The following is a 16,343-nucleotide window of genomic DNA, read 5'->3' as shown; positions in this document are numbered from 1 at the left end:
GAAGACAAACATACACAGGAGGCCTTCTCCCTCCAAACACACAGACCATGTGCCAAACAACAGCCTTCATTTTATAGGCTGTTAACCACACCCAGAGGTGAGGTATGTGGGTAGCTGGACCTGCCCATTCTCTCCTAGCTACCCATAACCCGGCTCCCAGGTGCACCAAACGATCCTCTTAGTGCTTATGTGCCCTAGAGAAACAATCCGGGTTACATCACAGAGACCAGCCATCTCTGTGACACATACCTCCCATCGACTACGCAACCATTAGCCCCCTTACAATGCCTTGATACATATCTGGTTTTATGATTACCCCACGGCTGATTAAAGGGAATCTATCGCCCCCTGGGACTTATCTGACCTCTAATATTGGCATGCAAGTGATATAAATGTGAATCTATACATACCTTTATGCCTCATATTAGAGGTCTGTTTGCTGTGAAATGGCTTTTTATTATTCAGTGAAGATTCCAATGCTTGCTGGCTGGGGGAAGGGAAGAAATCCCCACCTACTGTGTTAATTAAAATATTTCCCACCTCCCCTGCACGTCACAGTGCCCTGTGACGTGCAGTCACCATGTCCAGATCCCGCGACTGCGTGCTTTTTACGGTAGTGATGAACTTGTACTGTGTACTATGCAGTTATAGTACTGAAGGGATCTTGAGCCCAGGCGCCGGGAAGTTGCCGTGATTCGCCAGTGCACAAGATCCCTGCATATGACTGCATAATACACAGTACAACTGCGCCTTCCGTAAAAAGTGAAGTGCGCGGGACCTGGACATGGTGACTGCACGTCACAGGGCATTTCTTCCTGTCCACCGGCCCGCAAGCATCGGAATCTTCACTGAATAAAAAGCCTTTTCACAGCAAACAGACCTCTAATATGAGGCATACAGGTAAGCATAGATTCACATTTCTATCACCTGTATGCCCATATTAGAGGTTAGATAAGTCCCAGCGAGTGACAGATTCCCTTTAATCAGCTATGGGGTAGTCGGTGGAGTGGATTCCCTTTAATAAATACTCACTTAGCCCCATTCTTGGTGCAGATACTAATGAATCCAGGACCTACGAGATTTTTACCATATGATAGTTGGATAGTTAGGGGTGTATCATCCATAGCAGCAGCCCACAGGGCCACTATGGTGCCCGTGAAAAAACACAGATTTTAAGCTTGGTTTAAGTTGGTATCCATGCAGCACATAGGCGCATGTTTACTATGGCCATAAATCAGAAAAAAATTATAAAGAAAAATGATCATAAACCATGCTGTAAATAAATAAATAAAAAGCCAAAGTACATTTAAATAAAATAGGGTTCTTAGCAACACTGTTTTGGATCAAAAATAGCATGAAAGCTATCCCACCATGGCAAGGTGAACTCCTTCGGGATAGTCCTACTCTGTATAATATTAAAAACCTTACCATGTGTGAAAGCCTCAAACTTCTGTGTGTGAATCAGACATGAGATCTAACGTGATAGAAGATTACAGTCCGGGGAAGACGGGAAACATTCATATAGACGACCGGTGGAGATGTAGTCAGTGAAGCACTCTAGCCAAATATGTTTCTAGAGCCGTAGTAGAAGATGAAGATGTCGTCCTATTCATGAAGTAGTTATTTCTCATGTCACATGAAAATATCTCCTGCAGTATTGCTAATGCCGATTCCAGTGTCAGTAAATGAGACGAGAATTAGCTTTATGGAAGATGAGTCTTTGAGAAACGTGTTCAGCTGCAGACTCCAAGGAAGAAACTTCTTGTTGTCTGTGGCCTAAAATATATAGGTTTTATTAGTAGATGTAAAGAAGAAAACTAAATACTGTAATATATCTCCTCATATGTTTCCCCTTATTATATCCAGTAATTGTATTATTACACAGGATTTTTATGTTACATAGGCTCATCATCTTCTCATTCAGGTCCCTACAATATCGGATCCTCTCAGTGAAGATCTTCTATTTAAGAGAATTTTCCTTATGGACCCATCAAAGATGGATATGGACAGAGACAAGATGGCAGAGAAGATATTACGCCTCACCCTAGAGATCCTCTTCCGGCTTACTGGAGAGGTGAGAGATTCTGATGGCGTCACATTACATCATTCTTATCTATGGGAATAACAGATGGACAGAACTGGAGAGGTGAGGACTCTGGAAATATCTGTAGTGATATTTATTAATGTGTCTCTCCATAACCAGGATTACACAGTAGTGAAGAAAACCTCTAGTGAGCGCTGTCAGGACCCTGTTTCTGAGGGATGGGAAAGACCCCAGAGCCCAATCACCGGGCCTCCATCTCACCCCCTGATACAAGAGAAGATCAATGACCAGAAGATCCTAGAACTCACCTACAAGATGATTGAGCTGCTGACTGGAGAGGTGACACTGCTGGGAATACTGGGACATTATACAGTAACACTATGAAAGAATCGGGGAGATGACCTTATCATTGTATGTGTCAGGTTCCTATAAGATGTCAAGATGTCGCTGTCTATTTCTCAATGGAGGAATGGGAGTATTTAGAAGGACACAAAGATTTGTACAAAGACATCATGATGGAGGTTCCCCAGCCCCTCACATCACCAAGTAATAGACAGGACTAAATACACACGGCCTATAATTATCTGTATGTAAAGAATGAATTCAGTCCCTGTATGTGTTTCCTCCAGATCTATCCAGTAAGAGGGCAACACCAGACAGATGTTCCCATCCTCTTCTTCAACATCACTGTAAACAAGAAGATCCCAATGCTCCTCAGGATCATCAGGTAGATGGAGAGGTATCATGAGATCTCCCCTATGATGTGTAGATGGCTGTGAAGGTCTTGTGTTCAGTCTTGTTTTATCCACCAGTATTCTATGTTTTATACTTGTGTAATGAGAACGGTGGAGATGGCAGGATTAGAGCTGCTCATAGATGTGATTTCTCATCTGTTTGTGACTTTTACAATATTTGTTTCAGGGTGAAGATCTGACCCATATTAATACTACAGAGGCTTATCTGAGGGGTGATGAGTGGTGTAAAGAGGAGATTCCTACTTTTGACTACCCAGGTGAGTAGTAACCACTAGTGATGAGCGAGGGTATTCGTTACTATATGCTATTCGCACGGATAGTACGGTATTTGGGTTACTTGTTATATTGCGAGTATTTGTGTACTCGCCTCGCTATATTCGGATGTCCCGCCCTGCAGTTTTGGCGCCTTCTTTGCAGCCACTTAACATTCTGGGCTTCTTAACTAATCACAGTAATACCGCAGACATCTTGGTTGTCGCATTACTGTGATTGGCTGGCCGCCCAGCATCATAGGGTCTATTTAAGCCCTGCCGCCGCCATTTTGTGCACATTGCATCTGGAGCCTGCGTTTTAATAGCCTACGGAGAGATCGCTGGGCTGCTAGGGAGAGTGTTTAGGCCTCTTGATAAAACACACGCCCTTTAAGGGCTACCTGCCGTGTATACTATAGTTCTGTGTTTAAAGGAGCCGCTCACTAGCTCCATAATACCACCAAAAATAGCTAGTAGGGAGGGAATTAGGTAGTGTTCTTTCAGTATCCATCTTAAAACAGCTCTTTTCAGAGGCAAAGCAATATTTTTCCAGCACACACAGAAGTAGCATTTTGTGCTGCCTTTTTTTTTTAGCACCAGTCTATTTTCCCTGCTGTTTTAGGGGTCAGAGTCTGGCTTCTGCTGTCCACATTAGTCCTCTTAAAAAGGCGTTTGGTGCCCTACGCAAAGCAGTAGTCCAAACATTTCCTACAACCTGCTACAAAAGCACGCACCAGCCCATTTTAACCGCTATTTTGGGGTGTCAGCCTGCCTTCTGTCTATATTAGTCCACTTAAAAAATCTTTGAGTGCCCTACACAAAGCAGTAGTCCATACATTTCCTACTGCCTCCTACAATGCACGCACCAGGCCATTTTAACCACTATTTTGGAAGTCACCATCCCAAGGGCCACCAATCACAAATAGTAGTTAGGCTGGAGTAGGAATACTGTCCTGGTTTGTCCACTGCACAATTTGCATAGGTTTTGTAAAAATTAGCCCTATGGGCTGAGTCATGGTTGACTCACTATTTTGGCTGTGCCTGTGACAGCTACTTTAGCTTGTGCCATCAACATCTGAAAATCTGTCAACAAAACCAAAAATGCCAAAAAAAAACTGTTTTTAAGGGACGTGGACGTGGTCTGTGTCAGGTCAGAAGAAGCTTTATGCATCCACTATGTTCCTGGAAAAAGTTCCCAGTCTGGAACGTAAACGTGTGTGGAAGCCAGAAGAGCGAGAGCAGATTCTGTCTTGGATAGCAGGCAAGGCCTCTACGCATTTGTCAAGCAGCACCAAAACTTCCACGACCACACAGTCTACTGTGGATACACAGAAGGCTGGCCCTTCCAATCCTGAAGCTGGTTCTCCTTCCTCCCACCATTATCAGTCACAGGAGACATATGACCCCAAGCTTGGCCACTCCGAGGACCTGTTTGGTACTTATCCTTTGGTTGGCTCTGGCCTATTACCGTGCAGCATTGAAGAGGGACAAGAGGAGGTGGCGTGCGTTGATGCTCAAGTATTTGAGGACCTACGACCAGAAGAAAGCCACTTGGGGGAACGTCATTTTTTGTCTCCAGAGGTGGAGGCTGATGATGATGAGACACAGTTGCCATAAGGTCAGCCTACAATATCAACTGGGAAGGAGGATGAAATAGAAGATGAGGTGGTCGATGATGAGTCCACTGATCCGACCAGGACCGTTGGCACGCATAGCCATGACAGCAACTGTAGGCTGACCTGAGGGTCGTAGTCCACACTCACTGCTACCTTCTAGTACTCCATGTCTCTTGGCCATTTTCTTTGTAGTCTCTGCACTTAAATTAGTTAAATAATAGTGAGGGCCCTACAATATGAATAAGTGAGGGCACTCTCAAATGTACACAAGAGGAACCTCCAAAATTTCTAGAGGAGGGCACTTCAAAATGTATGTTACAGGGCCACACGAGGGCTCTCACAAAACTCCGCTTTCCTGCTTACTGCAGACCCTCTGAACATTTGAATTAAGGGCCGCAGTATCACATGGTGGTGGTGGAGGAGGAGGAGGTCAAGCCCAACGCTACAATGGGCACATTGTAAACTGCTATTGAATGTCTATTCCACTATCTGAGTGTAAGTGATGGAGGGACCGCCCAAATGTCTAAGTAACAGCTGTCCCTCCAAAACGCATGTTACAGACCCACCTGAGGCCTCTCAGGTCAAAGATCAACATACCTACTGGTACTTTCTAACTGTGCTTGTAAAGTGCTGGGGAATAGCGAACTAAAAATGATGTATGACGGAGGGACCTACAAAATGTATAAGTCAGGACCCTCCCAATTGTAAAAAGCGAAAAAAAGCCACAACATTATGTGTGAAAAAAGGCTAAAAGGGGTATTTTTTGGTTTCTTTGGTTTATTTAACCTTATATACAAGTGATTGTGCAGGAAAAACTGTTTCTTAACCTTTTTGACCTGTTAAATGCAATTTAGGTTAGGTTTGGTAGTTGTTCTTGTGTGTCTGTAAAAGTGGCGTAATACTGCGACAAACTTTTTCCCAGAAACCATATGTGAGTCAGAAATGCATGCAGGCACATTCTCCAGGCTCTTCCCATTCTGTTTCATCACTTTCCCATCCATTTCAGCCTTTTCCTCAGGCCCCTCAGGCACTATCTTTATGTGGGTTTGTTGCACCCTGGTAGTGCATTTAGTTATGAAGATCTGGGCAGGTAAACACTGCTGCCCTATTTTGCTGTGTTTTAGCTTCCGGCAATATGCTTCCAGCTTTAGTAGGGTGCGATGCTTTCCAGTTGGCTGAAGCAGGGAGCAGATTACTCCAGCTGGACAGCACACACACTCATACTGCCAGACTGGATGGTACTACAGGTCCCAGGCACCCTAATCTTAGTGGCTGGACAGAGCCTGCGCCACCCAGAGCTTCTGGTTCTGACATCTCCTCCATCACCAGCGCCGCCTGCAGGATGAATAAGGCGGCTCCTGGTGAGAGAAGCAGACGTCACAGGAGCAGATCTCAGGAGATGGGACCCACCATTTGCAGAAGCCCTAATGTGACCAAATTGCAGAAAACCAGAACAGTAGAAATCCCCATAAAGTGACTCCATTTTGGAAATTATAACCCTCAGTGAAATAATCTATAGGTGTAGTGACTATTTTGACTCCACAGTGTTTTTCTGGAAATTAGCACACAGTGGATGTTGGAGAGTGAAAATTACTAATATATAATTTCATTACCCAACACACAGTGTCCAGATTGTGCTCCAGGAGACACACACCATCAATTAAGTGGGTTCTTCTCACTATAGTAATGTCAAATACATGGATGATAAATGTGGTTTGGGCGCACTGCAAGGCTCAGAAGTGAGGGGGAGATCTGACTTTGGGAGAGTGGATATTGCTGGATTGGTTTATGGAAGCCATGTTGCTTTTCAAGAGTCTTTGAGCCACTAATAATGTGGAAACCTCTGTTTTTCCACTGACAGATGATGGACCTGAGTGGGGACTTGTTTTTTGTGAGATGAGTAGAAGTTTTTATTGGTATTTTATTCACCTACGTAACATTGTTTTGTGGCTTTTTATTCCATATTTGGGAGGCAGAATGAACAATCAGTTGAACACCACGCTCTACTGGTTCATCCTATGAGGTTTTCTATTAGACAGTGAACTGTTATTGTCTTGGTGAATAATGACGGCTAACATAGGGCAAAATAAAAAAAAATCACAGAAAAAGATACAGCCTTACTAACAAAAATCATATAACAAATGCACTAGCAGGATGCCACAGACCCCCATGATAAAGGTGGGGGCTGCACAGGTGCAAAATACTGGTGGAGCAACCACTCACATTCGTACCAATTCATGGAGGGGGTGATTGCCTAGTATTAAAGATGCACACAGATGAAGCTTGCATAGGACGCCAGTCACACAGGCAGGTTTGATGCACAGTGTCTGGCTTAGCCTATATGCAAATTGCCTCTTCAGAGAAAAAGAGGACTTGAACTCTATAGCGCCACCTATTGGAAGCAGCAATCCTTCAAGTCACAATCAATCCTTTAACAAGTCATGCAATATGACTTAGGATAAAATCCAAATCAGAATCTCAATTTGCAGACACGGTGTTTCAGGCTGTTGGCCCTCGTCAGTGCAAAGTATGAGAACTGATTTGGATGGATGAGAGGCTCTGGACTGAGGTCTAAGGGGTAATGTTTCTCCTTGTGGAGAGTGACTTACCAGCTCTGGCTCGTCAAGGTAAGGAGGCTTATTCGCCATGCAATGCTCTTCTGGGAAATTTAATATGCAAATTGCCTCTTCAGAGAAAAAGAGGACTTGAACTCTATAGCGCCACCTACTGGTAGCACCAATCCTACAAGTCACAATCAACCTTTTAACGAGTCGTGCAATATGAATATCAATTTGCAGACCTGGTGTTTCGGGCTGTTGGCCCTCGTCAGTGCAAAGTATGAGAACTGATTTGGCTGGTGAGAGGCTCTGGACTGAGGTCTAAGGGGTAACGTTTGTCCTTGTGGAGAGTGACTAGTGATGTTGCCCATACTATTAGATCAGGAGGGCTGCCTAGCACTATATAAGTGCACCCCAGATAAACAGACACCCCAGTACACCCAAGCAACACTAAAATGCTAATGCATTTGTTATCTGATTTGGTGTTAGTAAGGTTGATTGTTTCTTGGTTTTATTCTTGGCAGATGACTGTACCAGGAGATCAGAGGAACAGCTGACATCTTCAATTTTTAAATCAGATGATCTTGAGATCCCACAGGATTCAATTGAAATGAATGACATTTCTCCAGATTTATCATCATCCCTTCACAGCAAAGATCTGTCATCTGATCCTATGAAACAGGTCCTGTCTTCTGATTCATTACCGACTACTAAGGAAAATAAAAGTCACAAAATAATCATTAAAAAACAAATTGCTCCTAAAGCAAAGAAGCCATTTTCATGTTCAGAATATGGAAATAGTTTTTCCCTTGAAAAGTCTTTTGTTAAACATCAAAACATTCGCACAGCAGAGAATAGATTTTTTTGTTTCAAATTTGGGAAATGTTTTAACCAGAAATCAAATCTTGTTAATCACCAGAGAAGTCACACACAGAAGAAGCCATTTTCTTGTTCAGAATGTGGAAAATGTTTCACAGATAATTCAAGTTTAATCAGACATCAGAGAACTCACATAGGGGAGAAGCCTTTTTCTTGCTCAGATTGTGGGAAATGTTTTAAACAGAAAGTGCATCTTGATATCCACCAGACAACCCACACAGGAGAGAAGCCATTTTTCTGTTCAGAATGTGGAAAATGTTTTACAGATAATTCAAGTTTTATCAGACATCAGATGACTCACACAGGGGAGAAGCATTTTTCCTGTTCAGAATGTGGAAAATCTTTTATCCAGAAATCAGCTTTGGTTAATCATCAGAGAACTCACACAGGAGAGAAGCCTTTTTCTTGTTCAGAATGTGTAAAATGTTTTAGCCATAAATCAGATTTGGTCAATCACCAGAGAACTCACACAGGGGAGAAGCCTTTTTCCTGTTCAGAATGTGGGAAATGTTTTAAACAGAAATCATATTTGGTTAATCACCAGAGAACTCACACAGGGGAGAAGCCTTTTTCCTGTTCAGAATGTGGGAAATGTTTTAACCAGAAAACAAATCTTGTTAATCACCAGAGAAGTCACACAGGGGAGAAGCCTTTTTCTTGTTCAGAATGTGGGAAATGTTTTAAACAGAAATCAGATTTGGTTAATCACCAGAGAACTCACACAGGGGAGAAGCCTTTTTCCTGTTCAGAATGTGGGAAATGTTTTAACCTGAAAATAAATCTTGTTAATCACCAGAGAAGTCATACAGGGGAGAAGCCTTTTTCTTGTTCAGAATGTGGGAAATGTTTTACAAATAAATCAAGTTTAATCAGACATCAGAGAACTCACACAGAGGAGAAGCTTTTTTCCTGTTCAGAATGTGGGAAATGTTTTAAACAGAAATCAGATTTGGTTAATCACCAGAGAAGTCACACAGGGGAGAAGCCTTTTTCCTGTTCAGAATGTGGGAAATGTTTTAACCTGAAAATAAATCTTGTTAATCACCAGAGAAGTCACACAGGGGAGAAGCCTTTTTCTTGTTCAGAATGTGGGAAATGTTTTACAAATAAATCAAGTTTAATCAGACATCAGAGAACTCACACAGGGGAGAAGCCTTTTTCCTGTTCAGAATGTGGGAAATGTTTTAAACAGAAATCAGATTTGCTTAACCACCAGAGAACTCACACAGGGGAGAAGCCTTTTTCCTGTTCAGAATGTGGGAAATGTTTTAACCTGAAAATAAATCTTGTTAATCACCAGAGAAGTCACACAGGGGAGAAGCCTTTTTATTGTTCAGAATGTGGGAAATGTTTTACAAATAAATCAAGTTTAATCAGACATCCGAGAACTCACACAGGGGAGAAGCCTTTTTCTTGCTCAGAATGTGTGAAATGTTTTAAACAGAAAGTGCATCTTGATAACCACCAGAGAACCCACACAGGAGAGAAGCCATTTTCTTGTTCAGAATGTTTGAAATGTTTTAAACAGAAAACAGATTTGGTTAACCACCAGAGAACTCACACAGGGGAGAAGCCTTTTTCCTGTTCAGAATGTGGGAAATGTTTTAAACAGAAATCAGATTTGGTTAACCACCAGAGATCTCACACAGGGGAGAAGCCCTTTTCCTGTTCGGAATGTGGGAAATGTTTTACAAATAAATCAAGTTTAATCAGACATCAGAGAACTCACACAGGGGAGAAGCCTTTTTCTTGCTCAGAATGTGGGAAATGTTTTAAACAGAAAGTGCACCTTGATAACCACCAAACAACCCACACAGGAGAGAAGCCATTTTCTTGTTCAGAATGTGGGAAATGTTTTAACCGGAAATCAGATGTTGTTATACACCAGAGAACTCACACAGGGGAGAAGCCTTTTTCCTGTTCAGAATGTGGAAAATATTTTGGCCAGAAATCAGATTTGGTTAAGCACCAGAGAACTCACAATCACACAATCCTGCTCCCAATCAACGCCGCCTTTGGACGTATTGAACATCAACAGGAAGGCCATAGCCTGGAAATAGCATAGAGAGAACGCACACACTGAGAGCACTCTCTTCAGACTGTGTTCCTGGGTAATTCTAAGCAATTTACAGCCTCAAGCATGATGTCCGATATGCCAAAGAAAGAAGAGATCAGAGGTTAATCTGAGGTCCTCCACCTCTGTCAGCATGTCTGGTATGCAGTGTTTCTTATGGAAGGTCTTATCTTCCTGCTCCCGAGCTATTACTGCCTCACCTCAGTGTGGAAAAAGAAACAGTCTTAACCCTCATGATGACAGACAGCTCAGGTCTGTAAGTCCTGCACCAACTTCTCTCTTAATGTAGGCCTCAAGAAAACAGCTCCACAAATCTCCCTGTACTCTCACCAAAGTCCACATACTGAGCAGTGCTTTCTTCACCGGGACATTTACCCCCCAGCCACAGGTTATTCTGATATGGGGAACAACATAGCTTATTTGTATATCAGATTGCGTCTATCCCTACTAAAGAAGATATGGAGCAATATATTCAGAGGCTGGAGACCACATACAATACTGAAATACGTCCCCTCACTTCTATCCTGTCACAGCTTACTGACAAGGTACAGAGATTATTAGCTGATGTCGTACAAGTCGTGGGCCATCAAAATGCTCATAAACAAGAACTGGATCTTCACAGCCAGCAAATAAACAAGTTGTTTAATTTGATTTATGACCAAGAAAATCACAATAATATCTGGATAATGGGTATACCTGAAAGCATCAATGCACAAGCGATCATGCCAACACTATGGACATTATTTAATAATATCCTTGGTGACTCTATTGATAAGGAGCTGGAGATCGCCAGAGCGCACCGTACATTAGGTAATCATGGTCCAGATCCTGAGCGTCCAAGGGACAGTTTCTGTCACATACATTTTTTTCAATGTAAAAGAGGCCGTTGTGAGGAAAGCAGAGGAGTTGGGTCCTGGTGATTTCAATGAAAAACGCATACAATTGCTCATAGATCTATCCTGAATGACACTTGCTAAAAGAAGTGTATTGAAAGCACTACTTGATGCTCTATGGAAAAATGGCCTGCTGTACTCCTGTGGTACCCTTTCCAGCTGCAAGTCCGAAAAAATGGAACATTGTATACTTTGAAAGACTGTGATGTCCTGGACATTCCCAGAATCCATATATCTGATTGGCCACCTGCTCCACCATTGCCACAGAGAGTTCCAGCACGTCACAGAAGGCGTTCAATGGATCAGGAACTTGATGCAGCCAGATGGGAAAGGAACCTGCCAATCAAAAGAGCTCCTGAAATGAATCTTGCCTTCCCTGATGAGAGACAGTTTGCAGATGCTTACTTATTTCTTTAAGCATATAATTAGATATATCTAAATAGAGTTTTAGGTGCCACTCTTCCACTATATAGAATGTCTCTGTTCATATCTTAGAATGACATTTAAGTTGACTTCACATTATATTACTGTAATAGTATTACTTTGCTCGCTATATATTCCATGGTTCCACCTAATAGGAATCCTAGAACTGAAAGTTTGACTTACGCCTGTAAAGACAACCCCCAGTTAGGGACTTGCATTGGGATCTGCTTGTTTCACAATTTCCTACTGTTTTGATATATTCATAATCTATACTTCTTAGACACTGAGAGGTAGACGTTACTATCTACCGTCTATACTTCCTCTTTGCTCTTAAATTTTTCTCTCCTCCCCTCCCCCTATTTTTCATATAATAAGGCACTGCTTAAAACTGGTTCATTGAATGTCAGAGGACTTGGGTTGTCCTCTACTTTGACATTGAATCCCTATCCATAGGATAGGGCATAAATGTATGATCGGCCGGGGTCCCGCACGCGGCACCCCCGCCGATCAGCAGTCATCTGTGTATGCAGCGGCTTCCGCCGGCCGGAAGTCCTTGCCTACGGTGCTTGGCTGTCAAGCTATAGTGGGCGCCGCTTGTAACTGCACATCCGTCTCCCGTTCAATTAAATGGAAGGCAGATGTGCAGTACCCTGTGGCGGACACTACAGATGAACGGCCAAGCAGCACAGGTAAGGACTTCCGGCGGGCGGCAGCCGCCACCGGCACCGATGACAGATGATCGGCGGGGGTGTTACATGCGGGACCCCGGCCGATCATACATTGATACCCTATCCTATGGATAGGGCATCATTGTCAAAGTAGTGTACAACTTCTTTAATGTTCCAGAGAAAAGAGTTCAAGTGTTTTATCATATGCATGAACAACACATACATTTTATCTTTCTTCGGGAGAACCACTTTAGAGGCGATCATATTCCTCAGATTACTAACAGATATTATTCATCTTGGCATCACAGTACAAATGCAGTTTTGAAGTCTAAGGTGCTGAGTATAGGCCGCCACAGATTACTGCTGCATACTATTGTAGACACACTGTCTGACACGGAGAGGAGGTATGTGTTTGTTAAGATCTCGATCTATTCCAAAATATTGACTTTGGCAAACTGCTATCTCCCTAATTGTGAGACATGCCGTCAATACTTAAACAAATGAAAACATTTTGCGGAGGACCTTATCATCATTGGAGGAGACTTTAATATTGTCTTGGATCCTTCTTTAGACGCGTCCCTGGGCTGGAGTCACAAATCAAAACCATCCAAAAGCTTTGCTAAATGTGCTCTGGTCTTTGCAGGTGGTCGATGTATGGAGGATACTACATCCATACGTAAAGGATTATTAATATTATTATCGTATTATTCTCCTTTACGCAATACATACAGTACAGACCAAAAGTTTGGACACACCCACTCATTTAAAGATTTTTCTGTATTTCCTGACTTTGAAAATTGTACATTCACACTGAAGGCATCAAAACTATCAATTAACACATGTGGAATCATATACTTAACAAAAAAGTGTGAAACAACTGAAAATATGTCTTATATTCTAGGTTCTTCAAAGTAGCCACCTTTTGATGACTGCTTTGCACACTCCTGGCATTCTCTTCTGTTCTAAAAATCAAAGTAGATGTTTAGGATTTAGGTTCTTATTTATCGAATTTATGGCAAGTATATTTACCTGAATTGGTGGTAGAAGGATAGTTTTTGGTCCAGTTTAGTGTTGGAGTTCCCCTGGAGCTGTGGATAGTTGGATTAGCTTTTTTAGGGTCTCTGGTTAAATGATGAATTAGGAATATACCAGACTTGGAGGATAGGTGATATACCTCTGTGGTTATGGTCCTCCTCAGGGTGCAGGGAGATATAGAGAGGAGGGCGTGCCTGGTAAAGGACACGTACCAGTTGAATAGAGGTAATTGACTGAAGACAATCTCTACAGAGTTTTATACAGTAATTATTGCGGTAAAATAAAAAATGAGGGGGGGGGGGGGAGTTTAGATTTTGGGGTAACGGTACCTGTATTGTGGTAGCTGGTAAATATATGACGCTTGAGATATACCAAAGTAGTTACCTGGGGAGATGTCCCTTCAGGCTAGGATTTTGTGAGCTGAATAGGGGTAATACCTGTTGTATGGATGGTACCTATTTTTTAATTTTTTTAAAAGATGGTACTTGTTGTGGTTAGCGGTAATCAACCATTGTAAAATAGAGCTCCTTGGAAAGAACAGATGATAAAAGGTAAATGTTAGTATGTGCCTGAAGGGCATTCAGGGGTTAATCCTACAGATAATAGTATAGGAGTTCGCCCCCCCAAAAAATATATATATATATTTATATATAATGAGAAAACCAATGTTAGTATGTGCCTAGAGGGCATCGCAGGGTTAATCCTATAAAAATGGTATAGGGGTTCGCCCAAGGTTAAAAAACCGTTTATCTCTGGGTAAGGTATAAGGTATGCTGAGTAGAAAAGCTCATTGGTGCATACAAAAGCACAGCTGTGCTTAGTCCAGGATATGCACTTCACCAATGTGGTGGTCAGGCGGTCAAGGTCTGCAGATCGTCGTGGTCTGGAGAGAGGAGAGATTACTCCTGTGGCAGAGGTAAGTTCTTGGTGGGGAGAAGGGAGGAGCAGGGTCCCAGTCAGAAACCGCTGCTCCGTGCCGCTTTTCCAGGCGCCTGTGTTCTGTGGTGCGCAAGGACCTGCGCTGTACACATGGCAGATGTTAAGGACCTTTGTGACGTCACGTGTCTGGTACCAGTACGGGAGCCCAGGAGGGTCAGGAACTGACGCATTTCGGAATTCTACGGATTCCTTCCTCAGAGTTGGTTCCAAGGCTGTATAGGGTCCTTTTTTATATGGTTTTGCCTTTTTTTTTTCTTCTTTCTCTTTATCCTTGACAGGTGCTCAATCAGGGGTAATCAGTCATTGTTAAATAGTGTTGAGCATTCCGATACTGAAATATCGGGTATCGACCGATATTCGCGGTATCGGAGTTCCGATACTGAGTTCCGATTCTTTTAGAATATCGAATACCGGAATCAGAAGTTCCTATAATGCCTGCGCTCTGCAGTGTCTCTGAAGGATGACAAGCTGGATGGTAGCGCTCAGCTTACTGTACTTGTCATTTAGTGTTAAAGGATTTATTTAAAAAAATAATAGTGTTTTCATGCACCGTCTCTTAAAAAAAGCTGGCCGGCAATTCAGCAGCGGTACCCGACAATTTAGAATAGAAAGAATAGAGAATCACACATAGATTAGATAGATAGAAACATGTCAGCCACATATATATGAAGTACAGTGACAGTGTTGCTTACTGTACTTGTCAGTGTAAAGGATTTATTAAAAAAATAATAGTGTTTTCATGCACCTGTCTCTTTAAAAAAGCCGGCCGGCAATTCAGCACCGGTACCCGACAATTTACAACAGAAAGAATAGAGCATCACACATAGATTAGATAGATAGAAATATGTCAGTCACATATATAAGAAGTACAGTGACAGTGTTGGTTACTGTACTTGTCATTTAGTGTTAAAATAAAGGATTTATTTAATAAAAAATTGGCAATGGGTTCCCCGTAATTTTAGGCTCTAGCGGAGGTTAAGCAGACGGCTGGGGCAGATGTTTGAAGCCTGAGCAGGGGGTAATACCCACGGAGCTTCCCAGGATACTAATATCAGCCCCCAGCTGAATACCTAGCCTTTACTAGCTATTAAAATGGGGGATCCCTCCAAAAAATGACGTGGGGTCCCCCTATTTTAATAGCTAGCAAAGGCTAGGCAGACAGCTGGGGGCTGATATTAATAGCCCAGGAAGGGTGCCATGAATATTGGCCCCCTCCCAGGCTAGAAACACCAGCCGTCAGCCGTCCCAGAAATGGCGCATCCATAGGATGTGCCAATTCTGGCACTTAGCCTCGCTCTTCCCACTGCCCTGTAGTGGCAGTGGGGTAATAGGGCTGGGGTTGATGTCAGCTTATAATGCCAGCTGACATCAAGCCCAGGTTAGTAATGGAGAGGTGTCTATAAGACACCCCCATTACTAACCCCATAGGCAAAGTTTAAAAAAAACACAAACACCCAGAATAAAGTCCTTTAATTGAAATAAACACACAATTCTTTAATATTCTAAATTAAACCATATTTACCATCACGCCCATTCCAGCTGAAGCCAACGATCTCCTGCAATAAAAGTAAAATAATAAAGCAACCTCATCCTTACCTTTCCATGGTTCCCATGACAGCTTCAGCTCTGCTACATTGACATGACAGGCTGAATCGCAGCCGAAAGCTGCCATCCAGCTTGCCATGCCGCAGACACTGAGAAGCGCAGGCATGCTTGCGCTCCTCAGTGTCTGGCTGTGACGGCATCCAGATGAGCCGAGTTCATGTCCAATGAACTCAGCTCACCTCATGCACGTCACTGACAGCGTGGGAAAATTCTCCTGCACTCAGCGCTTCAGCACGAGAATTCTCCCACACTGTCAGTGACGTGCATGAGGTGAGCTGAGTTCATTGGACATGAACTCACCTCATGCACGTCACTGACAGCGTGGGAAAATTCTCACGCTGAAGCGCTGAGTGCAGGAGAATTTTCCCACGCTGTCAGTGACGTGCATGAGGTAAGCTGAGTTCATTGGACATGACCTCGGCTCATCTTTATGCCGTCACAGCCAGACACTGAGGAGCGCAAGCATGCCTGCGCTTCTCAGTGTGTGCGGCATGGCAAGCTGGATGGCAGCGTTCTGCTGCGATCCAGCCTGTCATGTGAATGTAGCAGAGCTGGAGCCGTCGTGGGAACCATGGAAAGGTAAGGATGATGTTGCTTTATTAT

General features: G+C 43.0%; 1 protein-coding gene across 1 annotated transcript; it reads left to right on the top strand.

The window, feature by feature from the left end:
* Nucleotides 1–7,897: 7,897 nt before the first annotated feature.
* LOC141194344 (uncharacterized) lies at nt 7,898–11,380 on the top strand. Its single transcript, XM_073662243.1, has one exon. It carries the CDS (start codon nt 7,898–7,900, stop codon nt 10,166–10,168), a length of 2,271 nt encoding a protein of 756 aa, XP_073518344.1. The 3' UTR covers nt 10,169–11,380.
* Nucleotides 11,381–16,343: the final 4,963 nt, after the last annotated feature.

This window comes from Phyllobates terribilis, unplaced genomic scaffold (genome assembly GCF_046119375.1).
Source record: "Phyllobates terribilis strain yellow unplaced genomic scaffold, ASM4611937v1 Scaffold_69__1_contigs__length_7402412, whole genome shotgun sequence".
NCBI lineage: Eukaryota > Metazoa > Chordata > Amphibia > Anura > Dendrobatidae > Phyllobates > Phyllobates terribilis.
Note: the sequence above shows the minus strand (reverse complement) of the source record. Positions and strands in the feature narration are given on the sequence as shown.

Bases quoted from the DNA above. Each gene is read 5' to 3' on its own strand.
- LOC141194344 (XM_073662243.1), top strand. From the start codon at position 7,898: ATGAAACAGGTCCTGTCTTCTGATTCATTACCGACTACTAAGGAAAAT.